General features: G+C 38.6%; 1 protein-coding gene across 5 annotated transcripts in view; it reads left to right on the top strand.

The window, feature by feature from the left end:
• MAST2 (microtubule associated serine/threonine kinase 2) overlaps positions 1-27,362 on the top strand; it is a 229,096-nt gene that overhangs the window by 138,424 nt on the left and 63,310 nt on the right. The window contains exon 5 of one of the 5 annotated variants that reach the window (XM_087446021.1): positions 4,407-4,601. The exons of the other annotated variants lie outside the window; for them this stretch is intronic. Within the exon in view, the coding sequence (XP_087302147.1) occupies positions 4,407-4,601 (195 nt within the window). The remainder of the gene's footprint in view (positions 1-4,406; positions 4,602-27,362) is intronic. 5 annotated transcript variants of the gene reach the window in all.

The raw sequence follows: 27,362 nt of genomic DNA, 5'->3' as shown, positions 1-27,362 counted from the left end.
ATATCATCACAAGACTTTCCCAAAGTGGGACTCAGTACTTGTTGAGAGGTGCTAGATTTCTGAGAGAGTATTTCCACTTTCATTAGGACTTAGAGAGAACAGGGGATTCTGAAATAGGAGCTGTGAGAGCCCAGTGACTGGGCTAGTACATGGAAAGGAAAAGTGAGTGTCTGGAGCTACTAGGTAGGGTGAGTTTGTTTGGGTGATTAGAACAGTGGCTTTCAAACTTTTTAGACTATGACCCTTAATAACAAATAGATTTTACATTGCAACCCATCATATGTGTTTACACTTGTATATTCATACATATTTCAGTAATAGATGTCACAAACACACAAATTTCACTAAAAATTCTTACCATTACTGTGTGTGAAGCACTCTGACATTTTCTTTTCTATTCTGTTTTCCGTTTAAGAGAATATTGGTCCTGATTTCCTAAATTGATTTCGTGACTTACTAAAGAGTTGTGACCTGCAGTTGGAAAAGCAGTGGCTGGAGTGTGAACTAATCCTTTGAATGTTACTGTGGAAAACCAGTTTGACATACTTGGTCATCTAGATGAATGAGAGGAGCCCGTCAGAGTTGGCAGGTGCTCTGAAGCAGGGGACCAGGACTTTTGCTTACTCTTTGGCTGCCTTAGCTTCACTGTTGAGCTCCACAGTTTACTTGATCACTTGGCTCTTTTCAGGCCAGACTGTTTTTGTCAGATGGTTTCTTATGTGCTTGGGCTTCTCTCCTCCTTTAGATTGGGAGGCAGCTCCTGGAGGGCAAGACCTATAATAATAGCTAACACTTCTAGAGCACTTTTTTGTTTTACATATATTAATCTTCACCACAACCTATATATTAGGTACCTTACTTATTTTCATTCTACAGGTGGGGGAACTGAAGCATACAGAAATAAAGTAGCTTACCATTCATTAGAGTTCTTCTGCAGCTTACCTTACTGTCTTGTGTAACATCTGCCATATCAATGATTTTATTGATAGTTACTGGATGAAATTAAACTAAATGGTTTCTGGGCTTATTTTCTTAATTTTCCTTATGGCTTTTCTCACCACAAGATTATTCAAGTGATTAGAGAGTAATAGAAATGAAATAAAAAATAATGCTGAACTTTGTCTAAAGAGGTACGGAGTTTGCTTAAATTGATCAAATTCAGAATTTGAGTAATGACTGTGCTTTGATCCCTAACATTAAGACTCTGTCATCTTCCACCAGGCCTGGATTTGAAAATGAGTAGTGTTGTAGAAATGCCAACATATTCTTAGCTCATTAATTTACCAATTTGGGGTCCTTAGTATGCTTTTTTCCAATCCCCTACTCGCTGCAACAGCTGTTCTAGCCTGGCCCGCGCCTCTTGAGTTAATAGTATTTCTGTCACAGGGTGAGTTTTCAATTGGTATGTACAATTTCTGCCAGAGTCTTCACTGCTGCCAGACCTCAGGGTTGGAGGTTGCAACTGATTTCTGGGGGAGAGAGTTTGGTACTTGTCACTGAGGAGGAACAAGGTGCTCTCTGATTTGTTGCAGGCTGAGTGTGAATGATGTCAGGCAGATCAGAAGACAGCTGATTCATTTGGGATCTGGGACTCCTCACTGTCTCACTGCTGCTTCCTGGGCTCTTAGGTCTTTTGGGGCCGGGGGGTGGGGGTGGGTTCTGAATATCATGTTTTTGAAGAAAAGTGCTTTAATTTTTCTCTTAAGTTTGGGAAGCGTTTGTATGTTTCCTTTGGCTTGTAGACTGGATACCCTTTGTGTGAGAAAACTTCCTGCCAACACTCCGGTGTGAGAGGGCAAAAGCGTGAGTAGCCAGGAAAATGATGAAACGCAGGAGAGAGAGACTGGGAGCACCATGCCTGCGGATTCAGTAAGGAGGCTGGGGTCTCTGAGTGGAAATTGGCAGATGTCAGGAAAAGAACTAATGCCAACTAACACACCTTCATTTGCTTGGATAAAGCCTCTGCTTTGGAGATGCCTGTCAGGAACAGGGCTGAGCTGGCTTCATAAATTCAAGGTCAAAAGCGTGGTCCTTGGCCAGGGGCATATGGGGTTTCTAATTCTGAAAGTTGAGTTAGACATCATTTTAGGAGTTCTTAGGTACTTGGAGAACTGGGATAACAATGAAGATTGTTTTTTTCCTGCTTTGAAACCGAAGGTTTAAAGTTAGTGTCAAAGCTGCATATATAAGCCCCACGAATGTGAGAAACAAATGGAAATGAAAGTATCTCCCTCTTTGACTAGAGAGGGTATTGTATTTCTGCCCTTGGCCTGTCAGCTCTTGGCCTCAGATATGCCATTGCAGATCCAAGCCTGAGTTCTTTAGGGTGCGACCTGAATTTTATTTCTATGTTAACCAATGTAGGAATGTACTTAGGTGAGGATTTCAAAGCTGAGGAATGGAAGAAGCCTTCCACTTCAGGGTAGCTTTTCCAAGAGCTGCTCAGGCTTATTTAATGAAGAAGTGCTGAGTGACTTGATCAGCAAATCAGGGAACCAGGGAAAGAAGTGTCCTAGAATCCATTCCACCTCAGTGACTGTCTTGAACTGCCTTTGCGTAACTCAGGGCGGAGGGAGTGCACTTGAGCTTTTCTTCCCCTGAACATTAGTGCTTACCTGAGACAGCATGGACTTCTTTGGGTCGTTGCCCTTCTGTGTTAGTGGATGCTCATCGATTGAATTAATGATTCTACCAGCCCTTGGAAAATAAGATTTGTTTGAAGTATATAATTGGAAGGATTGGCATACTTTTAAAAAACAGTTTATTCCCATACTAAGACCAAAAAGTTAAAGACCTTAAAAAAGAAGCTTCATTAACTAAAGTGTCATTTAAAGTAAAGATGACTTGTTAGCAAAATGAAATTTTTTTAATTGAGTTTGTAGTTTAAGAAAACATAAGTGGTCAAAAATCATGCTCTCCAAATGTTGGTATTGGTATTCATTGTATCTGTTTAGTGACTTTAAATTTAGGTTAGGAAAATTCCGACCAAGGAGCTAGTAAATAGTTTATAAAGCACTTTTCCTTTTTCAAACAATCCTTTTTAGGCTCTAGCCTCAGTGTATAACCAGTTTGCAGAGTGGTAGTTAGAAGCAAAACGAGAACAAGACTTGGTTTTCTTAGATTTTTATAATCCTAATTATATATTTATCAAAATGGCTAAGCTTTCTTTTATGTGACAAGATTTAAGTCTCCAAAATTTTATATAAGCAATATTATTCAGGTTAACAAGAACTTAATGTCTTATTGTATGTTCTAATTAGCTCTAGCTTATATTTACTAGGAAGCTTATTTTTGAAATAGTTCTTTAAAAAAGTGAAAATTCTTTTTGAAGTGAGAAATTATTTCAAAATTAGTATTTTTAGTTTTCGTAATTTTTAAAAATATGTTGAGTTTGTGGAAATTTGGGCATGCCTGTAATTTTATATACTTGTCTGCCCTCCACTTTCTTAGCCTATTATATCTTCATATTGTGTACTCATCTGAGAAATATGCTGAAGCCAGCTAGAGGGATAATAAGTACGAAGGTAAAGATTTCCTTTGAATATACATAATTAAACACAAATAGAATGTCACCATATCCGTATCCAAACAGTCAGCAATAACAATATCAGAAAGTAACATTTCAAAACACATCAGGTGCTTATGTGATACTAAAGTTTTTTTATCTTAGAAATAAAATATTGTAGTTTAATATGATATTTATATAGAAAGCCATGCCCTTACTATAGCAAATTAAATGCTGTGAATCAGTTATTTTTCATCATCTGTGACATATCTATCAATGATCAACAAAGTAGAAATCTATATTTACCATCTGTCTATTTTCAGTGCAATGATCTTATTTACTTTATAGTCTTTATTAGGACTTAACACATCAAGATGGTTAGATTGTTTTTAGGGGAAAAAAGTAACCTGGAAAACTAAAATTTAAGTAGAAGCAAAATTTATTATACAGAGTTAAATGACATTATTTGATATACTCATTAGAAGTTAGCTAATTAAATTGGTATTATCACAGATATTATCTAACAATTTATAAACTATTGAGAATATTTTCTTTGGATATACACATTTCTCTAGGAAGTTTTAGTTATTGAACACAAAATATTACCTATTGCTTGCTAATTGGTGAGTTGTAGTAAATTTGCAATATTTTCCCAAAAGCCAATTCTAAATACTTTGAATACCCAAAGTTTAAATTTTTAGTTTTAATTCTGTGGATTAAGTTTTAGTCTCGATGGTCATTCTGTGCCAGCATTGGTACTAAGGTATGATATTTGAGAATGATTTTTGACTCCTTACTTCTCTTAAGTCTCTTGCCTAAACTAACCTACTTTGAAGATATTTCTTTTTGGTGTAGAAATTATCACTGACCTTGTTTTCTTCTGCTGTTGGTACCTTGTCAGAATCTCTGCTCTTTGTCGAGGATCTGAAGTAAACCAGCATGTGTTTTTACCCACATTGGCTCCAGCCCTGTCTCTCACTAAAGTCCCATTTAGTGCTGATTGTGCTCTGGCTACTTCTCCTCTTGCCTTTTTCCTGCACCCACAAGCCCATAGCAGTCCTGGCAGTCCCTGTTCCAGCCGCCCACTGCAGTGCAGGTAAGGAAACCTGCTGTGATGTGAATTTGGGCCTTGGCGATTGCTTCTGGCCTGATAGCTAAAACTCAAACCTTTCTCCTTAATAATGGGGAGAGACTGAGTAAAAGTCATGGCCTTGTCACAGAGAAGAGTAAAAGGAATTTCACAGATCTCTGCTACATTAAATTTCAGGAGAAAGTAGAGTAGCATAAATAGTTAGATGTTTGTGTGCCCATCCTGACTGTTGGACAGCTGTGTGACCACCCCACAGGAGAAGCATAGCGTGGTAGAATGCCAGAGTTCTCTAAAGGTTAAATAGGCCAAACCCCACATTTTACACAGTAGGAAAATTTGATTCCAAAACAAGTTAAGTGGTTTGTTCATGTTGCTGAAAATAACCCTCTCCCCATTTCTTTATGCCTTCCTTTTCATGTGTTAAACATTATTTGAGTACATACCATGTGCTGGGCACTGTTTCAGGCATGGAGAACAAAAAGTGGACACAAAGAGATAAAGTCCCTGCCCTCAGGGAGCTTAGATTCTAGTGGAGGGAGACAAACAAGTTAATGAGTAAATATGTAACAGATGGATGTAAGTGATGCTGAGAAAATACAGTGGGATAAGGGAGTAGGGGTTGACAATATATGTAAGATGATCAGGGAGGTCCTCAGTGATAAGTTGACATGTGAGCAAAGACCTGAAGGAAGTCGTGGAGCCAGAGTAGAGGTATCTGAAGGAAGTATTTCAGACTGAGGCAACAGTAACTGCTAAAGACCTCATCTAAGAGCTTGCTTCGTGTGTTCTTTATGCGGCAAAGTCCAATGAAGCTGGTGTGGAATAATTTAGGGGGTGACAGGTGGGAAATGAAGTCTGAAATGTAGTGGGGGGCTAGATGAAGTAGAACTTGAAAGCCATTATGAGAATTTTTGTTTTTGTGCTGAGTAAGATGAGAAGCCATTGGAGGGTTTAAAGCAGAAGAATGTCGTGATCTGACTTGGATCAAAAGGATCACTGGGGCTGTAGGTAGAAGGCTGCTGGTATAATCAAGGTAAGAGACAATGGTTGGTTGAACCCATGGTGGTGCAGGTGGTAAGAAGTGGTCAGATTTGGGGATGCATTTTGAAGGTAGAATTGATAGGATTTATTGATGGATTAGATGCAGAGTTTGGGAAAAAGATGAGTGAAGGATGTCTGAAGATTTTGGGCTGAACAATTAGGAAGTTGGAGTTAACCATGAACTGAGACTGGGAAACTGCAAGCAATAGCTAATTAGATATTCAGTTAGAGATATGTGAGGTCTGGGCTAAAGATACATAATTACGAATTGCCAGCGTTTAAGTGAAAGAAATCATCAGATTTATGAGATCATCCACTGAGTGACTGTTGTTGTTATTGTTGTTGTTTTGTGAGGAAGATTGGCCCTGAGCTAACATCTATTGCCAGTGTTTCTCCTTTTGCTGAGGAAGATTAGCCCTGGGCTAACATCCGTGCCCATCTTCCTCTATTTTGTATGTGGGATGCCACCACAGCATGGCTTGATGAGCAGTGCGTATGTCCGCGCCCGGGATCCGAACCTGTGAACCTTGGGCCGCTGAAGCGGAGCGCACAAACTTAACCACTAGGCCACCAGGCTGGCCCCTGCTGAGTGACAGTTGATAGAGAAGGATGAAATGTCAAAGGATTGAACCCTGGCACAATCTGACTTTAAGAGGTTGGGAAGATGAGGATTAGCAAAGGGGAGACTGAAAAAGAGCAGGTCTTTAGGAAGGAGAAGAACCAAGAGAGAGGTATCTTAGAAGCCAATTAAAAATGTTTTTTCGAAAAGGAAGGTATGATTGATTAACCAGTATTTGTTAAGCTTTTTGTTAGGGAAAAGAAAGTAACTAAACATTCTGGAAAACTAAACATTTAAGTAAAAGCACAACTTATTATGCAGACTTAATTGACGTTGTTTGATACAGGAGCTCAAATTCCACAGATAATTTTGGGCAGTGTTAGACTGACATAGGACAGTGTTGAAGCCTGACTCCTCCCTGAAGTCCCCCCTTCTGGAGGTGCTAGACCTTGGTATGAGGCTGAGAAAGATTGTAAGTTGGGTAGCCTCTACAGCCTAAGATGTGCCCCGTCTTGGCACATGGCTTGAAGTACTATCTCTTGACACCTATGGTCTTAGGACAACCTGAAGCAATGTTTTGTAGCTTTGGGCTTGAAAACTTGTTAAATTTCCTGTTTCATCTTTCCTAGACTTGTTTACATGTCTGGTCACCGTATTAGTGTTTCATTCCATTCTTCTTTTGTATCTATACCATGCAAAGTACCAGTTTAGTGATAAGACAAGATGATTTTACCTTGATATTTGCTGGATATGTTTGTATTTCTTTAAAACTCCTTGAATGTTGTTCTAGGAAGGAGTTATATTATTTGTAAATAGTTTGATCCTTTCAAAGATTACTTTTAGGCTTTGTTACGTGGGCCCAGAGCAGCATTTGGGGCTAACTTTTCCTTAATACTGAGGCAATACTTTCTGAGTACTCTACTCGATGCCCATGCATTATGAGTTTTTTCCACTCAGGCTAGTGGGAATATGATTTATTCCTGACCCTGTGTGAGCTCCAGGGAGTGTACCACCCACTCATTTTCTTGGTTAGTGTCCTTCCCCACGTGTACTGGTTGGTATTCAGCAGAAAACTGAGGAACCACTTGTCGAGCTTTCTCTGTATAGCTCTCTCCTCTTTGGTACTCTGCCTTCCAAATTCTAGTCACCTAGCCTCTCCAAATTATTAATTCTGTCTCCTCGACTCAAGGAGACTGCTGGGCTCTTTTTGTGTACCCCCTTCTTGTGTTGCTTCTTAGAAATGTTCTCCAGGTAGTAAGGTGGGCCAATCTTAGAACTTACTTTGGGTTAATTTTAGGACTTACTTTATATGTTAACCTTTTGTGCAATGTCAAAAAACTGTTGTTTCACCTATTTCTGTTTTTTTAGTTTTTAAGGCCCAAGGGTAAATCTGGTCTCTGTGTTCCCATCATGGCAGGAAGCAGATATCCAGTCTTCCTAATATTTTGAGTTCATACTTCTATCATCAGAAGTGAAGATTGCTTCGTGAGATTATTGGTTGACTGATAGATGTTTTAGATAAAACTAATAGAAGCAGGACAGAGTCTTTATTTTAATTGTTTTACCTTGCTTAGTCAAGACAAGTCGAGAAATGAAACAAAAGAATAGGAATAGGTAACACTTGCTGAGCATTTACTGTGTACAAGCATTTTCCTAAGTGGTTTATATGTGTTGAATTCATTTAATCCTCGAAATACCCTGATGAGATGGTAATACAAGTCCATTTTAGTGATAAAGTGGGTAATCCAACTAAATGTATTTTATGGGTGAAGGCACTGTGGTACAGAGAGGTTAAGGAAGTTGCTAATAAGTGGTAGAGACTGGCATTCATCCCCACAGAATCTTACTCCAATATCTGTGGTCTTAACCCCTCTGCTGTAATGTTTCTGATGAAACATATGCTGTTGTGTATTTAATAAGTTAACAAACTCTGAGGACTTAATAGCTCCCAGGTACCATTCTAAGCATTTAAAAATTTGTAGGTCATTCAATCCTCGCGCCAATTCTGTGAGGTAAGTTTCCCCATTTTGCAGATGTGGAAAACAAGGCACAGAGAGATTAAATACATGACTCAAAATAACACAGCTGGTAAGTGGCAGAGCTGGGATTAAAACCCAGGCAGTCTGGCTCCAGAGATCGTATTCTTAACTGCTATACTGTTCTGCTTCTCCATCTAAGATACTTCCTTTATGTAAGATAATGTGTTCTGAACCTAAATAATTTTGCAGTGTTACATCTTCTCTTTTCCCAAAGTGACGTGTTCATAACATTCTTTAATAAATCCTCCTATACTGGGGTGGGAATTCGTATTTCACAGTCCATTGTCACTTCCAAGCCATTACCTTTATTACCTTCTTTTAAAAACCTCTATTCTTCTTGTAGGCTTATGTCACTCCATTTTATCTTTTACCCCTGATGGTTGCTGTCATCCACTAATTTAGTTTTGTTCTCTGTATTCACATTCAGAGTCTAGGACAGAATCAATGATGCACCTAAATTCTACAAAATCCTTACCGTGTACACATGCCTATTGAACATTGCTGTTATTGAGCAATTGAGCAAATACAAGTCGAAAGAAGAGAAAAATGATTCCAATAAACAATGTGAATAAGTGAAGAACTAAAAATTGAGTGCTACTGGCAGTGAATTTGACCTCTGAAAATAGACGACCCAAGAGAGAGGGACCTAGGATCCACACACTGCCATCTAGCAGTCACCGTACTGGGATGTCTTTTATCCCCATGGAGTATAACTATTGTTATGGGCTAAATTGTGTCCCCCTAAAATTCACGTGTTGAAGTTCTAATCCCCAGTACCTAGAATGTGACTATACCTGGAGATAGGGTCTTTATAAAGGTAATTCTGGTTAAATGAGGTCATTAGGGTGGGCCCTAACATGACTGATGTCCTTCTTAAAAAAGAGGGCATTAGGACACAGACACAGAGGGAGAAGACAGCCATTTACAAGCCAGGGAATGAGGCCTCAGAAGAAACCCAACCCTGCTGACACATTCTAGCCTCCAGAACTGTGAGGAAATAAATGTCTCTTGTTTAAGCTACCCCGTCTGTGGTTCTTTGTTATGGCAGCCCTAGCAAACTAATAGAGCTATTGAGCCTTTTGGCTGCATTGCCCTAAAGGGCTAGAAAACAGTGTCCCTATGCGTGGTAGTTAGAACTGACCCTGCTCAGAATCTTAACTCTCTTTATTGACCGCATCTTAGTGATGTGCTTAGGACCTTCCAAATTGTTGCCCATGTTAATCTGAAGGACAATCAAGACACAGTTTTAAAATGATGCCCACTCTAACTCTGTGCTACATTTTCATTTGTTCCTTCATGAGAAAGGATGGATCTGTTATAGATAGGCCTTGATGCTAGCTTTTAAGGGTCTTGGATGAGTATGACCTTGGATGGGTATACCTTAAGAGGAATAATAAATATGATTGTGATTTGGGTTGAAGTAATTAACCTCTAACCTTTAGTCAACTTGTACATCTTCTAATAATGTGATTCTAGCCTATTGATTGGCACTTAGACATGAGTATTCCATTGTTGGCATAACCCTATTTGGAGGAGTGCTAGATATGTTCTATGGTGTAACTGGTGTCCCTGAAGAGAGAAGAGGCAGTTGTGTCTCTGGCTGTTCACTGGCCCAGCTTTACGCCTCCTGGGGATAGAAGTTTGGTGTTGGCAACTTCCTAGAACATAGCATGGCTTAGGTTCTGTTTTTGTTTTTGTTTTTTTGCTGAGGAAGATTGGCCCTGTGCTAACATCTGTGCCCATCTTCCTCTACTTTATATGTGGGACACCTGCCACAGCATGGCTTGATAAATGGTGAGCAGGTCCGCGCCTGGGGTCCGAATCTGTGAACCCCGGGCTGTCGAAGCGGAGCACACGAACTTAGCCACTACACCACTGGGCTGGCCCAATCCTCCTCTTTTTTTGTGTCAGGAAGTTTAGCCCTGAGCTAACATCTGTGCCAGTCTTCCTCTATTTTGTACGTGGGTCACCGCCACAGCATGAGTGATGAGTGGTGTAGTCTGCACTGGGGATGCAAACCTGTGAACCTGGGCTGCTGAAGTGGAGCGCACCGAACTTAACCACTACACCACGGGGCTGCCCCCATAGAATGGCTTAGGTTTTGGATCAGTTTTGAATTGCCATAGACTTCCTCAGCTCTGGAGTGGGAGGTTTGCAGCAAGAAATCTTTGTCAGTGACCTTTATATTGAAAGGAATCTAGCTCTGGCCCACTCCCTGCTGCGGAGGAATTCCTGTCATACGTCTAGCAAAAAGCTCTTCAGCGTTTGCTTGAACATCTTCAGCAACAAGTAATTCACCACTAAAGTTTGCAGCCGGTACTAATTCAACCCTCTGGCCCCTCTTGTGTCACATGTGTGAGAGGTTTTCTGTAGACTTTTATGGCGAAGGACAGGTGTTCCTTTGGGCCTTCTCCAAAACTAGGCAGCCTTTGAAACCCCTTTTTGGCAGTGCCAAGATTGTTTCCTGCCAGAGAGAAAACACTATATTCATTTTCCAACACCTGTCTTTCTTGTCTTTCTTTTTTTAAACGACCACTTTTAAAAGTAACTCTAAAAGAGGAATGTCTCCAGAATTGTTCTTATCCTGGCCCTGTTGTAGGCAAATTACTTCACTTCTTTCTGCCTCAATTTTCAACATTATTAAAATGGGAATAGTAATATACTTCAAGAGTTGCCCTAGGACTAAATGAGTCAATACGTGTGAAATTGTTCAGAATACTACCCAAGCTGCTTTAATACTGTAGTTTTTTTATCTGCTGTCTTTGTTGGAAAATTCACATGTTGCCGATCCTCACACTTCATTTTGTTTCCATTAATTTTCTTTTTGCTTCCATTAGTTTTCTCAGAATCTTATTCTCCCATAGATAGCTCTAGGCATCACTTTTCATTGTGTCCTGGCTGTGTGCAGCTTTGTTCCTGACTAAGAAAAGGCAGTGGCAGCTGGGTGTCCTCCTGCCCTCTCGTGCAGGCTCACTAATTGTTGCTGCTGAAAACTGGCCTGTTGGGGTTCACCAGGAGACGGACTGAAATGAGAAACACTCTGAATTACATTCTTTTAAAAAGGCCATTTTTTGACAATGAGAAAAGTCCATCAAAACAATTTTAAGGTGTTTCATTTTTTCTTTCCTCCTGTTTAAGGGAAGGAACAGCTTAGTATCTTCAGGAGATGTGATTCTCCTGTCAGGGAAGGGAAATTACTTTTTTTAATGGAAAGGTAAAGTAATAAAGAATACTAGCTGTGATTTAACCTAAGGAAACCTTGTATGGCAGAGAGTCTTTCACAGATCCTGGCTTCAGGTGACTCTGAGTAAACATATAGTTCTATTTGGCAAGATGCCACAGGCTTGCTCTTGGGTTAAGAGCAGGAAGCTGAAGCTAACTAGGCTGTTTTAGTTTCTGGAACTAGGAAAGTTTTGTTTACTCTAAAACTTGTTTTTTAAACATTGTATTATGGAAAATCTCAAAAACATTGCAAAATAGGGTAGTCTTACATCTCCAGTGTCATCAGTATTATCTTCAACTCACGGTCAATATTATCTTTCTCCTTCCCCTCTTCCACTACTCGCACCCCCCTCCCCGCTCCCTCATTATTTTAAAGCAAATCCCAGATTTCATGTCGTTTCATTTCATGTAACTATTTCAGTTTGTATCTCTAAAGGTAAGGACTCTTTAAAAGCATAAGCAAATTACCGTTATCGTACCTAAAACAGTTAATAATTTGTCAATATTAACTATCCAGTCAGCATTCAATTATTTTTTATAGTTGTTTTTTTCTGACTCGATATCCAGATTGTGCCAACACAGTTCATTTGGTTAATGTGTCTCGTAAGTGGAGTGACCATATAATTTATTATCTAAACTAGGAAACTTGACAGTGAAAGGGGATTCTATTAACAATTATACTAGGACAACAGGCGTAAACCTGGATTGTTATGGACAAATTGGGACGTCTGGTCACTCTACTTTTAAGTGTCTTTTAATCTAGGATTTCCCATTCTCTCTTTTTTCCTTCTGGCATTTCATTTGTTGAAGAAACTGAGTTGTTTGTCCTTATTCTTTTTTTTTTTTTCTGAGGAAGATCAGCCCTGAGCTAACATCCATGCTAATCCTCCTCTTTTTGCTGTGGAAGATCAGCCCTGAGCTAACATCTGTTGCCAATCCTCATCTTTTTTTGCCGAGGAAGATTGGCCCTGAGTTAACATCCGTGCCCATCTTCCTCTACTTTATATGGAACGCCGCAACAGCATGGCTTGACAAGCGGTGTGTCAGTCCATGCCCGGGATCCGAACCTCCGAACCCTGGGCCGCCACAGCGGAGCGCACGAACTTAACCACTGTGCCACTGGGCCGGCCCCCATAGTTATTTCTTGATCTCTACATTTTGAAAACTATAAGCTCTGGGAGAAGATATTTGTAAATCATACATTCGATAAGGGATTAATATCCAAAATATATAAAGAACTTACACGACTTAATATCAAAAAAACAAACAACTCAAATAAAAAACGGGCAGAGGACTCAAACAGACAGTTTTCCAAAGAAGACGTACAGATGGCCCACAGGCACGTGGAAAGATGCTCAACATCACTAATCATCACCGAAATGGAAATCAAAACCACAATGAGATATCACCTCACACCTGTCAGGATGACTATTATCAAAAAGACAGAAAATAACAAGTGTTGGTGAGGATGTGGAGAAAAGGGAACCCTCATACACTATTGATGGGAATGTAAATTGGTGCAGCCACTATGCAAAACAGTGTGGAGGTTTCTTAAAAAATTACAAATAGAACTACCACATGATCCAATTCGAAACAGTTCCACTTCTGGGTATTTAACCGAAGAAAACGAAGACACTAATTTGAAGAGGTATGTGCACCCCTATGTTCACTGCAGCATTATTTACAATAGCCAAGATATGGAAGCAACCTAAGTGTCTATCGATAGATGAATGGATAAAAAAGATGTGGTGTATATATATATATATACACGCACACAGTGGAATATTTCTTAGCCATAAAAAAAGAATGAAATCTTGCCATTTGTGACAACTTGGAGGGACGTAGAGGGCATTATGCTAAGTGAAATAAGTCCGACAGAGAAAGACAAATACTGTATGATTTCACCTATATATGGAATCAAAAAAAAACAAAGCAGAAACAGGCTCATAGATAGAGGAAGCAAGCTAGTGGTTACCAGAGATATAAGGGATTGGGGAGGTGGGAGAAATAGATGAAGGGGATTAAGAGGTATAAACTTCCAGTTATAAAATTAATGTGATAGGGATGTAATATACAGCATAGAGAATATAGTCAATAATATTGTAATAACTTTTTATGGTGACAGAAGGTAAGTAGACTTATTGTGGTGATCATTTTGTAAGGTATATAAATGTTGACTCACATGAACCTAATAGGATATTCTATGTCAATTATACTTCAATTACAGAAAAAGAAAACTATAAGCTCACATTGATACTTCTACTTCCAATTCTAGATCATTCCAGTTTCTTCCATTTCCATATATGTAACTCCGTTTGTTGATAGTAAGAAACCTGGCTCTCATTATCCTCCACATATTTACTTATTTGATCATTTCTTCCCGTATGTAACCTATCCCTCTCTGCAATCACTGACCTCCTGTGTCTATGCTCTCCTTATCTTGCTGGGTCTCTAGCACTCCATGCCAAACCGATACCACTGTTCTTGCCAAGCAGACCAATCTCCTTACCCCCTCAGGCTCTGACATCCCACGCCAGATGCCTCCCCACAGCCCCAGCCACTTGGCCACATCATCATCTAATGGCTTCTTGACTGAATTATTCAGGAAGGAAGAGGAGGAGGGAAGATTCTTAAGTCCACTAAGTACATCAGATGCAGCCTCAGGGGCTTGTATGATTTTTAAAAAATAACTTTATTAAGATAGAATCTACATACTATAAAATTCACCAATTGTAAGTTATTCAGTGGTTTTTACTAAATTTATAAAATTGTGCAACCAAACATTTCCGTCACCCCAAAAGTTTCCTTTTACCCATTTGTAGATAATTCTACTCCTCCTAGCCTTAGGCAACCACTGATCTGCTTTTTGGCTGTATAAATTTGCTGTTTCTGAACATTTCATATAAATGGAATCATATACTTCATAGGTTTTTGTTTCTGGCTTCCTTCATTTAGCATAGTACTTTTGAGGTTTATCCATATTATAGCGTGCATCAGTAGTTCATTTCTTTTTATTGATGACTAATGTTCCATTAAATGGATAGACCACATTTTGTTAGTCCATTCACTAGTTGATGGACATTTGGATTGTTTCCAGTTTCGGACTATTATGAGTAAATGTTGCTGTGAACATTTGCATATGTGTCATTGGTTGGACTTTTGTTTTCATTTCTCTTGGATAAAGTCCTAGGAAGGAATTGTGTTATATGGTAAGTTTATGCTTAACTTTTAAAAAATCTCCAAACTGTTTTCTACAGTGACTGTATCATTTTATATTCCCACCAGCAATATATGAGGATTTGTTGTTTTATATCCTCACCAACACTAGATATTCTATCATCTTGATTATAGCCATTCTAGTGGGTGTGTAGTGGTAGTTTATTGTGGTTTTAATTTGTATTTCCCTATCACTAATGATCTGAGTATCTTATGTTATTATTAGCCATTTGTATATCTTTTTAGGTGGACTGTCTACTCAAATATTTTGTCCATTTAAAAAATTGATTTGTCTTATTATTTAGTTTTGAGTTCTTTATATATTCTAGATACAAATCCTTTATCAGATACATGATTTGCAAATATTTTCTCCTAGTCTATGCTCTGTATTTCCATCTTCTTGGGTGGAGTTTTTTGAAGTACAAGTTTTTAATTTTTCTTTTATGGATCATGCTTTTGGTATCATTGCTAAGAACTATTTGCCTAACCCAAGGTTATGAAGATTTTCTTCTCCAAGTTTTATGTTTTTAGCTCTTAAATTTAGGTCTGTGATCTGAGTTAATTTTTGTGTATGGTATGAGGTAAAGGTCAAAGGTTATTTTTTTTTTCTTTTTGTATGTGGCTATCCATTTGTTCCAGCATAATTTGTTAAAAAGACTTTTTCCCTATTGCCTTGACACCTTTGTTCAAATCAGTTGACCATAAGTATTAATGGTTTATTTTCTGTACTCTCACTTCTATTCCTTTAATTTATATGCCTATCCTTGTGCTAATTCCACACTGTCTTGATTAATGTGGCTTTATAGTAAGTTTTGAAATCAGGTAGTGTAATTTCTTCAACTTTCTTGTTCTCTTTCAAAATTGTTTTGTCTGTTTTGATTGCTTTGTGTTTCCATATAAATTTGAGGATCAGCCTGTCAAATTCTACAAAAGAGCCTACTGGAATTTTGATAAGGATTGCTTTGAATTTATAGATCAATTTGGGGGAGAATTGTTACCTTGACAATATTGAGTCTTCCAATCTGTAAACATGGAATATGTCTCTATTTATTTAGCTTTTCTTTACTTTCTCTTGGCACTATTTTGTAGTTTTTAGTATACAAGTCTTACACTTATTTTGTTAAATTTATTCCTAAGTATTTTATTCTTTCTAATGCTATTGTGAGTGGAAATATTTTCTTAATTTCATTTTTGGATTGTTTGTTGCTAGTATATAGAAATACAATTGATTTTTATATATTCATGTATCCTATGATCTTGGCAAACTTATTGGTTTTAGTGGTTTTTATTTTTTAATTCCTTGGGATTTTCCACATACTGGATCCTTTTATCTGTGAATAGTAGCAATTTTACTTCTTCCTTTCCATCTGGATGCTTTTATTTTTTCCTTATTGCACTGGCAAGAACCTCCAGTACAATGCTGAATAGAGGTGGCAAAAGCAGACGTAACTGCCGTGTTCCGTCTCTTAAGGGAGGAAAGCATTCAGTCTTTCACCATTAAATATGTTAGTTGTGGGTTTTCATAGATGACCTTTATCAGGTGGAGGTTGTTCCCTTAACTATTCCTAGTTTGTTGAGAGCCTTTATTATGAATGCTGGACCTTTGTTAAATGTGTTTTCTGCGTCCAGTGAGATGATCATGTAGTTTTTGTCCTTTGTTAGTGTAGCATAATATATTGATTTTAAAGCAGCTTTGCATAGGATAGATCCAATACCATATAATCTTTTTGCTTTTTCTTTCTCTTTCCTTCTATTTTTCTAATCTCTTTCTCTAATTCTAATTTTTAATTGTGGTTAAATATACAAATCTAAATTTGCCATGTAACTTTTTTTTTTTTTTGGTAGGAAGACGAGCCCTGAGGTAACATCTATGCCAATCCTCCTCTTTTTGCTGAGAAAGACTGGCCCTGGGCTAACATCCGTCCCCATCTTCCCCTGCTTCACATGGGACGCTGCCACAGCATGGCCTGACAACCGGTGTGTCGGTGGGCGCTGGGACCCGAACCTGGGCCGCCAGCAGCAGAGTGTGCGTACCCAACCGCCTGCGCCACCAGGCCGGCCCCTCCATGTAACTGTTTTTAAGTGTACAGTTGTGTGGCATTAAGTACATTCACATTATTGTGCAACGATCTCCCCCATTCATTTCCAGAATGTTTTCATCTTCACAAACTGAAACTCAGTACCTATTAAATACTAACTCCCCATTCCTTCCTCTCCCAGCCCCTGGCAACCACCATTCTGCTATCTTTATCTATGAATTTGACTACTCTGGGTACTTCATATAAGTGGAATCATACAATATTTGTTGTTTTGTGACCAGCTTATTTCACTTAGCATAATGTCTTCAAGGTTCATCTGTGTTATAGCATGTGTCAGAATTTCCTTCTTTTTTTTAGGCTGAATAATATTCCATTGTATGTATATACCAGATTTTGTTTCTTCATTCATCTGTCACTGGACACTTGGGTAGCTTCTACCTTTTGATTATTGTGAAAAATGCTGCTATGAACATGGGTGTACTGATATCTTTGAGTTCCTGCTTTCCTTTTTTGCGGGGTATGTACCCAGAAGTGGAATTGCTGGATCATATGGTAGTTTTTTGAAGAACCACCATGCTGTTTTCCACAGTGGCTGCACCATATTACATTTCCACCAACAGTGCGTAAAGGTTCCAATTTCTCCACGTCTTAGCACTTGTTATTTTCTATTTTTGTTGTTGTTTTTTATAATTGTCATCCTAGTGGGTGTGAAGTGGTACCTCAGTGTGGTTTTGATTTGCATTTTCCTAATGATTAGTGATATCCAGCAGCTTTTCATGTGCTTGTTGGCCATTTGTATATCTTCTTTGGAGAACTATCTGTTGAAGTCCTTTGCTCATTTTTAAATCTGGTTGTTTATTGTTGTGTTGTTGAGTTGTAGGAGTTTTGAATATATTCTGGATATTAATTTCTTATAATATCTTTGTATAGATTTTGTGCTAGTTCCCTTTGGATTATTAATTATTTTTGAAAAAGGTGTGTTCTTCCTAGTCTAAATGTTTGCAAGAAGTTCATGTAGAAGGACTGGGTCACTGGACCAGACTGTTAGGAATTGTCTGTGGTTCCCAATGAAGCTCATTATGTTGCAGTTTTTTCTCTCTAGCTCTAAGTCTCTCTCCTCAGGCCTCAACACTCTGGCCCCAAATAGAGTCCTGAAAACAAGCTCACATAGCCATGCAATCATTTGTATCTTTGAGTGGGTTCCTTAGTACTATCTTTCACCAATTATCTTTTTGATTATGTTAAAGCTAGAGTTTACCTCAACTATTGAGTTTCAGTATCTACAATTATAATTTATAAAACATCTAATTAAGTTTTTTTCTATCTCCAACTATTCTTGTTTCATTACTGCCAGTTTTGATTCATTAATTTTTATTTTTTATATTTTATTCATTTATATCTCTGATAATCTAAAACGTTCTGTATTTGTAAGTATTTTTCAGATTTCTGTTATTTGAATTTCAACTCAAGGAAATTCATCTTCCCATTGTTGATTTTATTGGCTGACTTTCTTAGCATTAGATTTCTTCAGGTGTTTTGCTTATTATTGTAAATAGTAACTTGTTTTCTATGTAGTTATTGCTCACATATGTACGTATTGACAGTTTTATGTCTTACCCTTCTATCCTCAGTTTTTCGGGTTTTTTAAAATTTTCATTGGCCAGAACTTCTAGTATTAAGTTCAGGGGTAGCAATAAGAGCATGGACCCTTGTTTTTTTCTTGACCTGAAAGGAATGTATCTAAAGTTTTTTCCTGAGTATAATTTTTCTTTAAATTTTAAGTAAAGACCTTTTTTAAAACTAAGAAAATATTTCTGTTTTCTATTTTTTTGTTTTTTTAAATATTCTTTTAAAATTTATCAAATACTTTCTCTCTTCGAAATGTTGATACATTTCAGTTATAGAATATGAAAACAAATTACCATTTGCTAATGTCACCATCAGTCTCATCAGAAAAATGTAAATATTGGGAAGCTGTAAAACTCATGATACAGATTTTTTGAAATTCTGATTTTTGCTTAAAAGGTCAAATTTTGTCACTGGCAAGAAATACTGTCAGTTGTTTTCCTTGAAGCATAGGCTTATTTTGTTCATTTCAAGAAAATGTTTGCAAATACTTAAGTCTGAATAACCATAAAATAGCCACATGAAAAAAGGTGCTCACAACTCAAACAATGTCTTCTTGAAGACAATCACTGTACTTCCACGGTTCAGCAGTGGTGTTTTATGCATACTTCTCCTTGTCTTGCACAGTATATTTAAAAGATAGTCAAAATTTAGTAAAATTACTAATATTTGTTGCTTCATCAAGTACATTCTTAAGTGAATCGAGACTTTTTTTAAACTGCAAATGAGTGGTGGTGAAAAATACAGTGACCACGAGAACATTTTGGTTCCATTTGTGTTAAGGTGCCAGATGTTGTACCCACTATTGCTTTTATAACATCAGTGCAAATGTTACCCAGTGGAAAAGGCAAATAATGTCTTAGTATTCCTATGAAAATAGTTTTGACTTTGCAGTCCTCTTGAAAGGGTCTCAGGGCCCTTCAGGGGTTCTCAGACCAACTCGATCATAGTGTTTTGTTTTTTTTTTAATTAAACTTGCTAAAATTTTATAGAATTAAAACATGTATGTTTATAAAGGAAATGAACCTATAATTTTCTTGGGCTGTTATTATCTGGCTTTGAATCAAAGTTATACTAATGTCATAAAATAACTTAGGCAGCTTTCCCTCTTATTCTATTTTCCAGCACAACTTTATAAGGCAAGGATTACTTATTCCTTGAAAGTTTGTTAATTTTCTCCTATAAAGCTACCTGGCTTGTGGTGGAAGTGGCATGGAGATGCACGATAAATTCTGTAATAGAAGGATATGTAAGATTCAGTGCCAGTGTTTGGCAGCCAATCTCTAATTCTGCCCTGGAGAACACAAGGAGAGCTTTAGAGAGAAGGAAACTCTTGAGTCGATAAGAGAAGAATTAACACATATTTGTCAGGTAGAAATTTGGGACAAGGGTATTCAAGCAGAAGCAATACATGTGCAAGGAAGAGGAGGCATAATGGCATGGGCATGTTTGGTACTGGGGTGTGAAGTGTGTGAAGGGTGAATTTATCGAGAGATGGTGGGGGGTAGGACAAATAAGCAGGGGGCCATATCATGATGGGTCTTGAATGGCATGCTAGTAACTAATTTAGATATTTATTTGTTTATGGCAGTTGTCAGAGGATTTTTAGCAGAGGACTGATGTGATCACTGATAGTCTTCTTTAAACACTGCCAGAGCTTAGATTTGAACAATGGTTGTACTGATTAAAATGCAGAATACTTACTACTATCACGTTATTGCTTGCTACAAATTTCTTCTCCTACCTGGGTAAATGTTCTTGTCATCCCTTTCCTGTTTACTTTACATATGTGTAAGCCACTTACATTTTGGGTGGCTTATATAGTATATTGACATAATTTCGAAAGTAAATTAGTTCTTTAAGGCTTATAAAAGAAAACTAAATATTCTCCTACCCCACTCCTACTGTCCTTGATTTTTGCTTCTCAGAAGTAACCACTTTAAATTCTTTTATCTACTTCAATGTCAAATTATTATGGTTTCATAAATATTGTTCCCAATTGAGTCATTGTATGCTATGATTATATTTGTTTTCTTTTACTACTTTCTGTTTTCCTGAGGGTAATAATTACCTCACTTTTGCATTGCTTTTTATTCTATGTAGCATTCATGTATTCATCCCAAGATCTTCCATCAGAGCTGCAAAATGCTTCTCAGTATGTAACAATAGATGCCCTAGCTCCTCCTCCCCCAGGCATGACTCCAGGAGGCCTCTCATCTTCTGTTCCAGTCTAGACTGATGATCCTCTGGTCCTCTTGCACAGTTGGCATCATGGTATTTCCAGGACCTCTCTCCACTGTGGGTTCTGAGTTCCCCAGATCTTCTGCCTTCCCCTTAGTTTAATCCTTCATTTTGGTGGAGCATAGATACCCAGATTCTTAAAAGGCACCTGTATTCGTATATGTTGCCTGAGTTCTCTTCCCTCACATATCTAAGTTTCTTCACCTGTGGGCCTCTGAAGGCCAAGGGTCGATTATATTTGCACATTTTTCTAGTCCTTTGAATGCCTGACATAGAACCTTGCAATTAACTGTCATTAAAAATGACTGTGATAGTGGTTTGCCTACTGAAAGTGGGGGCCTGATCCTTAAAGTAGCCTCTGTATCCATGGCTTCCTCATAGAAACAGAACTGTGTTCTAATCTTCTCTATTATGGAAATTTGGGCATAGACCAGACAGCTGGGCTATTTATTGAGGGAAGAGGCAGAAAAGAAGGGTTGTTACTAAAGCAGAGTTTAATCTGGATGTTGAACCAACATATGCAGTGATTATTATAAGACATTTTGCATTTCCCTTTAACCATTAGCTCTCAAAGAAACTGGTCTGGAAATGTAACCTGGGAGTGGGCTTATGATTTGTAGCTTCCAAAGAAATCCAGGAGCCATGGGAACTAGTGAAGACAAACCAAATATACCACAACTTCCCAGACACTGTGTAATCATGGATAGCCTTTTGTTTTTTTGTGTTTTTTTTGGTGAGGAAGATTGGCCCTGAGCTAACATCTGTTGCCAATCTTCCTCTTTTTGCTTGAGGAAGATTGTCGCTAAGCTAACATCTGTGCCAATCCTCCTCTATTTTTGTATGTGGGATCCCTCCACAGCATGGCTTGATGAGCGGTGTGTAGGTCCACACCCATGATCTAAACCTGCGAATCCCAGGATGCCGAAGCAGAGTGCATGAACTTAACCACTACGCCACTGAGCTATCCCATGGATAGCCTTACACTACTTCGTTTTACCAAGGCCCACATTTGTGGAGGGCCTATGTAGTGGAAGTATACTCCATTGACAGAAAAAATCTTTGGTCTCATTGGCCACTTTACGTTTTTTTTTTTAATTTATTTTTTCCCCCCAAAGCCCCAGTAGATAGTTGTATGTCACTGCTGCACATCCTTCTAGTTGCTGTATGTGGGACGCGGCCTCAGCGTGGCCGGAGAAGCGGTGCGTCGGTGCGCGCCCGGGATCCGAACCCGGGCCGCCAGCAGCGGAGCGTGGGCACCTAACCGCTAAGCCACGGGGCCGACCCCCACTTTCCTTTGATTACCAAGAGATGCACTGCTTTAAGAATGCATTACAGGGGCCGGCCCCGTGGCTTAGCGGTTGGGTGCGCGCGCTCTGCTGCTGGTGGCCCAGGTTCGGATCCTGGGTGCGCACTGACGCACCGCTTCTCGGGCCATGCTGAGGCCGTGTCCCACATACAGCAACTAGAAGGATGTGCAGCCATGACACACAACTATCTACTGGGGCTTTGGGAGAAAAAATAAATAAATAAAATTATAAAAAAAAAAAAAAAAGAATGCATTACAGGACCATTCCCTCCCATCCGTTAGTTATCCAAATAATAATAACTGTATATCAGCCACTGTCCTGGGCACTAGAAATATAGACACACATAGAATACACAAATTCTGAAGCAGTGCCCACTCTAGGGCTTTTAAATTTCTCTCCCATCTCCACTACCAGGGTTATTCACTTAGAACCCTGGGAATGTGAATGTCAGCTACAGTCACCAATGACAGAATTATCTGGATTTCTAGGTGGTGGGCAACTCTTTCTTCATCTTGAGACTAGATTTGGGGACATGTTGCTGCTGCCATGTTAGGGAAACTTCCCACTATGTCACATGATTCCAGGAGACAAGGTTGCACTGGCTTACATTTGACCAATTTCCCCCTCTCCCATGTCTTTTACTTTAAAACTGTTGATTTGTTCTAAGCATTCTGGGTCTGTTAAATCCATGATGGTACCTTGGACATTGGCATTTGAGCCTTAGACCTATGTTTGTTTCTCTTCACTGTAAGTTGGTATTGCTGCAGGACCATGTTGCTGAGACTTTTAGGTTTGGCTGTTATAATCTGCTAGGAGCTGAATCATGCTTGCTTTGCGTTGTTGGTGGTCTTTTCTGCTATAACACGATGAAAGGATTCAGAATTGGCCAGGGCAGAGATAATCTGTACCTCTTTATTTGTTGTCTGGATCAAGGTACGTCTTTGCTGTGCCTTGACTTAGAGTTGGTGGTGGCGATAGTCAGGATGGTCATGCCTAAAGAATTTGGTGAGAGCATAGTCTTTGCTGAGTCTCTGCTATAGCAGGTCTCCTCCCCAGTATTTGTGACTGTGTCAAAGTTCTGCTCCAATCTCTAGGATAGTTTTCCCCCCCTTTTTTCCAGCTTTATTGAGGTATTATTGACATAGAACATTGTTTAAGCTTAAGATATACAATGTGATGATTTGATACATGTATATATTGTGAAGTGTTTACCACAATAAGGATAGTTAATACATCCTTCACTTCGCCTAATTACTGTTTTATTGTTATTGTAGTTATGGTGTGAATGTTAAAGCTTTACTCCCACAGCAACTTTCGAGTACAGTCACGTGCTGCTTAACGACAGAGATGTGTTCTGAGAAATGCATCGTTAGGCTATTTCTAATTGTGTGAATGTCATAGAGTATATTTACACAAACCTAGATGGTGTAGCCTACTACACACCTAAGCTGTATGGTACTAATCTTACGGGACCACCGTCATATATGCAATCTGTCGTCAGTCGAAAACGTTATGTGGCGTGTGACTGTATACGTTACAGTACTGCTAACTGTAGTCACCATGCTGTACGTTAGATCTCCACCCAGGGTAGGGCTTGATATCTGCCCACTGTTTTTCTCCCCCGTGAAGTAAGTCAGATTATACAAAATGCCCTTGTTTTTCTGGATATGTGCCTTCTGAATCATCTTTAGGATAGAGCACCACATTAAAAAAGTTCCAGGGCAGAGAGAATGTAAGTTACATTAGGCTTTCGAAAAGTGTTAGTACCTTATTGTGACTTAGGGCAAGCTACTTAGCTTCTCTGTGCTTCACATTCCTGGTTTGTATAAAGGAGATAATAATAGTACCTGCTTCGCAGGGTGTGAGATATTACATGTAGTGCTTTAAACAGTGCCCAGTTAGCACTTAATAAGTATTAGCTGTTATGATTATTGTTTTAAATGCATAGCTAAATTCAGTAGAACATGAGGAAAATCCCAAAGGACCTAAATCTGAGAAGGAAAACAACACCTGAATAGTACTAACCACTGTAGGAACTTCCAAGAAAGGGGGCCAGGGAGGAATTGTAGTAGTCCTGATATCCTTGAGGGGAAAGAGGGTGAGACTTGAGCTTGTTTGGGGTAGGGAGACCCTAGAGTAGGGTAGAATTGAGAGCCCACATATAATTAGGACCCTCAAAGGACTTTACCCTCAATGTAGGAATGGACTAGGAAAACAGTTTACCCACTGCCATGGAAAGATGAAAAGAAGTTCTTTAGTCTCATCTGGGTTTTTGGTTTTTGGGGTTTTTTTGCTGAGGAAGATTAGTCCTGAGCTAACATCTGTGCCAGTCTTCCTCTATTTTGTATGTGGGCCACCACAGCATGGCTGATGAGTGGTGTATGTCTGCTCCTGGGATCCAAACCTGGGCTGCCAAAGTGGAACACGCTGAACTTAACCACTACGCCACCAGACCATCTGGGTTTAAAATAAGGCTCTCAATAATAAAGAAGAAAATCACCCTTGAGAATTTTTAACTGTAGGCCTCTATTCAACTGAATTTGGGGCCTGGAGTTTATACTGTATGTGTGGTCTAGGAGCTGATTCTGGGCTGGTAATATCCCTGACAAACCTATCAGATTTCTTTTAAATGACACACCCTCAAATCAGGTAGCATAAGATTCCCATAAATAAAGCCTCACTAAAGGTGGGTTCACAGTACAAAATTATAGACCATACAAGGACACAATCCATCACAAGTGAAAATCAATAGAAAAAAGAAACAGTAAGATTAGATTCCTAAGAACTTCAGAAAGTTAGCATTGTGGATAAAGACTATAAAATAAGTATACTTAAAATGAATAAAAATATAAAAGAAAGAAACAAAAATGACAGACAAAAGACGTATATTTAATTTAAAAGACTAGACATATTTGGGGAAAATGCCTATTTGAATAAAAGGAAGGAAATATATTATGTCATTGAATTTTAAAACTCAAGGGTCAGGTTAAATAGTAGAGCTGTGGACAAAGTTAGTAAAATTTTATCTAGAGTGCAGCACAGAGATGGAAAGATGGAAACTATTAGTGAGTGCTAAGAAATATGGAGATACCATATGAAGGTCCAACAGAATATAGAGAAATGGGGGAAAGGTAATATTCCTAGAGATAATGCCTGAGACCTTTCAGAATTGATTAGAAACAAACAAACAAAATAACATCGTGAAGCACAATAGGTAGAAATAAATCTCTATCTAGATACATTGCAGTAAAATTGCAGAACCATAAAAACAGAGGTCTTAAAAGTAACTAAAGAACCCTCAGAATCCACAAAAGCTGAAAGGGCTTATCATAAATGAGCTCAACAAGGAAGTTCACCCAAGAAAATTGAAAACATTTGTACACACAAATACACAAATGTTCATAGCAGCATCATTTAAAATAGCCAAAAAAGTAGAAACAACCCAAATATCCATCAGTATATGAATGCATTAACGAAATATTTACACCATGGAATATTATTCAGCTATAAAAAGAAATGAAGTTCTGATAAATACTACAACATGAATGAAACTTGAAAACATTAAGTGAAAGAAGCCAGACACAAAAGGCCACATAATGAATGATTCGTTTCCATGAAATGTCCAGAATAGGTGAATCCATAGAGACAGAAAATCTATTGGTGGTCGGCCAGGGTGGAGTGTGGGGAGGGAGAACCGGAATGAGGAGTGACTGCTTATGGATACAGGGGTTCTTTCAGGGTAATGAAAATATTCTGGAATTAGATAGCATGATGGTTGCACAGCCTTATGAGTGTACTAAAAACCACTGAATTGTACACTTTAAAAGGTTGAATTCTATAGTATGTGAATTATACTGGAAAATAAAGTTAATGGTAAAAAAAAGGAAAAAGCAACCAGAGAGAAAAGAAAAATTAGCTACAAAGGAACAGCAATCCTAAGAGCAGGCTGTCAGCAGCAATACCAGGAGCCGTAAGACCATGAAATAGTATCTTTAAGGTGTTGAGAAAAAAGTTATTCTCAACAAGAGGCTGTAGAATTCTATATCTGCTAAATTATCATTGGAAGTCACCAAATAAAGACATTTTCAGGCAAACACACACTGAAATTTAGAAAGTTTATCACTATCAGGTTCTCACTGAAATAATTGCTAAGATATATTTCAGAAAGAAAGAAGAAAGGTGTGAGATCCAAGAGAGAATGATGAGCAAAGAAACTGGAAAATATGAGTAAATCTCAGTAAGCAATTATTGTATAAAACAATAATAATTACTAATTTGGCAATATAAAAGCAAGGTAGATCTGAAATACTGAACCAAATGACTTGTAAGTTGGAGGTGGGTGGGGGAGAATTGGAGTTAAGATCTTTTAATTTTGTTCAGAAGGAGGGTTGAGATGCAGGTTAGCCTTAGACTTTGTTAAGACAAGAGTAGCCAGAGGAAGATCGGCACGGATGTTAGCCCAGGGCCAGTCTTCCTCAACAAAAAGAGGAGGGTTGGCATGGATGTTAGCTCAGGGCCGATCTTCCTCACCAAAAAAAAAAAAGTCAAGAGTATCCGTTAAAACTTTAATAATAATTACTGGTTGTTTCTTTTTTTTTTTGGTGTTGTTTTTTTTTGGCTGAGGAAGATTCACCCTGAGCTAACATCTCTGCCAGTCTTCCTCAATTTTGTATGTGGGTCGCCACCACAGTGTGGCTGCCGATGAGTGGCATAGGTGTGCCCCCGGGAACCAAACCCAGGCTGCTGAAGCAGAGCTCACTGAACTTAATCACTAGGCCATGGGGCCAGCCCCCAATAACTACTGTTTTTTAAAAAAGAAAACAAAATAGTATGTATAATTTTCAAACCAATGGAACAGGGGTGAAAAAATAATTAATCCAAGAAGAGCTGCCATCCAAAAAACAGGTAGAGTACGGGAGATTAGGGGAGAGCAGGTCTCAGTATTACATAGGCAAACTGGGAAGGTGACATTTGAGTCAAGTCCTGAAAGAGGTAAGAGGTTTGTGCCGTAGTATAGCTGGGGGAAGGACATTCCAGGTAGAGGGAACAATTGGTGCAGTGGTCCTGGTAGCTAGGTATTTCCATGTGAAATCAGCAGCCTTTGGAAGGTTTGGGGCAGATGAATGAAATCATCTGATTTGTGCTTTAAAAGGATCACTGTGGCTGCTTGTGTGGAGAACAGACTGGGAATAGGAGACAAGAGTAAACCAGAGAGACTAGTTAGGAGGCTGTTGAAATAATCCAGGCAAGAGATAAGTAATGGAATTATCTCCAGGCAACACCCTTTATTGACTGAGAGAACGTGTATTTTCTCCCACTCTAGCTTCTCAGGGACATCTTCCTGGTTGTAACTCAGAAACAACATGGAAGTGCTTGACCTTAAATGGCCCCAGATTCTTCTCTATTTTATTGATCACACTTAATGAAACACAAGTAATCTTTTCCTCATCCAAAATTCTGAAAGGAAGTAGCCAAGT

This window comes from Ceratotherium simum, chromosome 22, assembly GCF_057802395.1.
Source record: "Ceratotherium simum simum isolate JZ-2026a chromosome 22, ASM5780239v1, whole genome shotgun sequence".
Classification (NCBI taxonomy): domain Eukaryota; kingdom Metazoa; phylum Chordata; class Mammalia; order Perissodactyla; family Rhinocerotidae; genus Ceratotherium; species Ceratotherium simum.
This window is presented reverse-complemented; position numbering and strand designations above follow the sequence as displayed.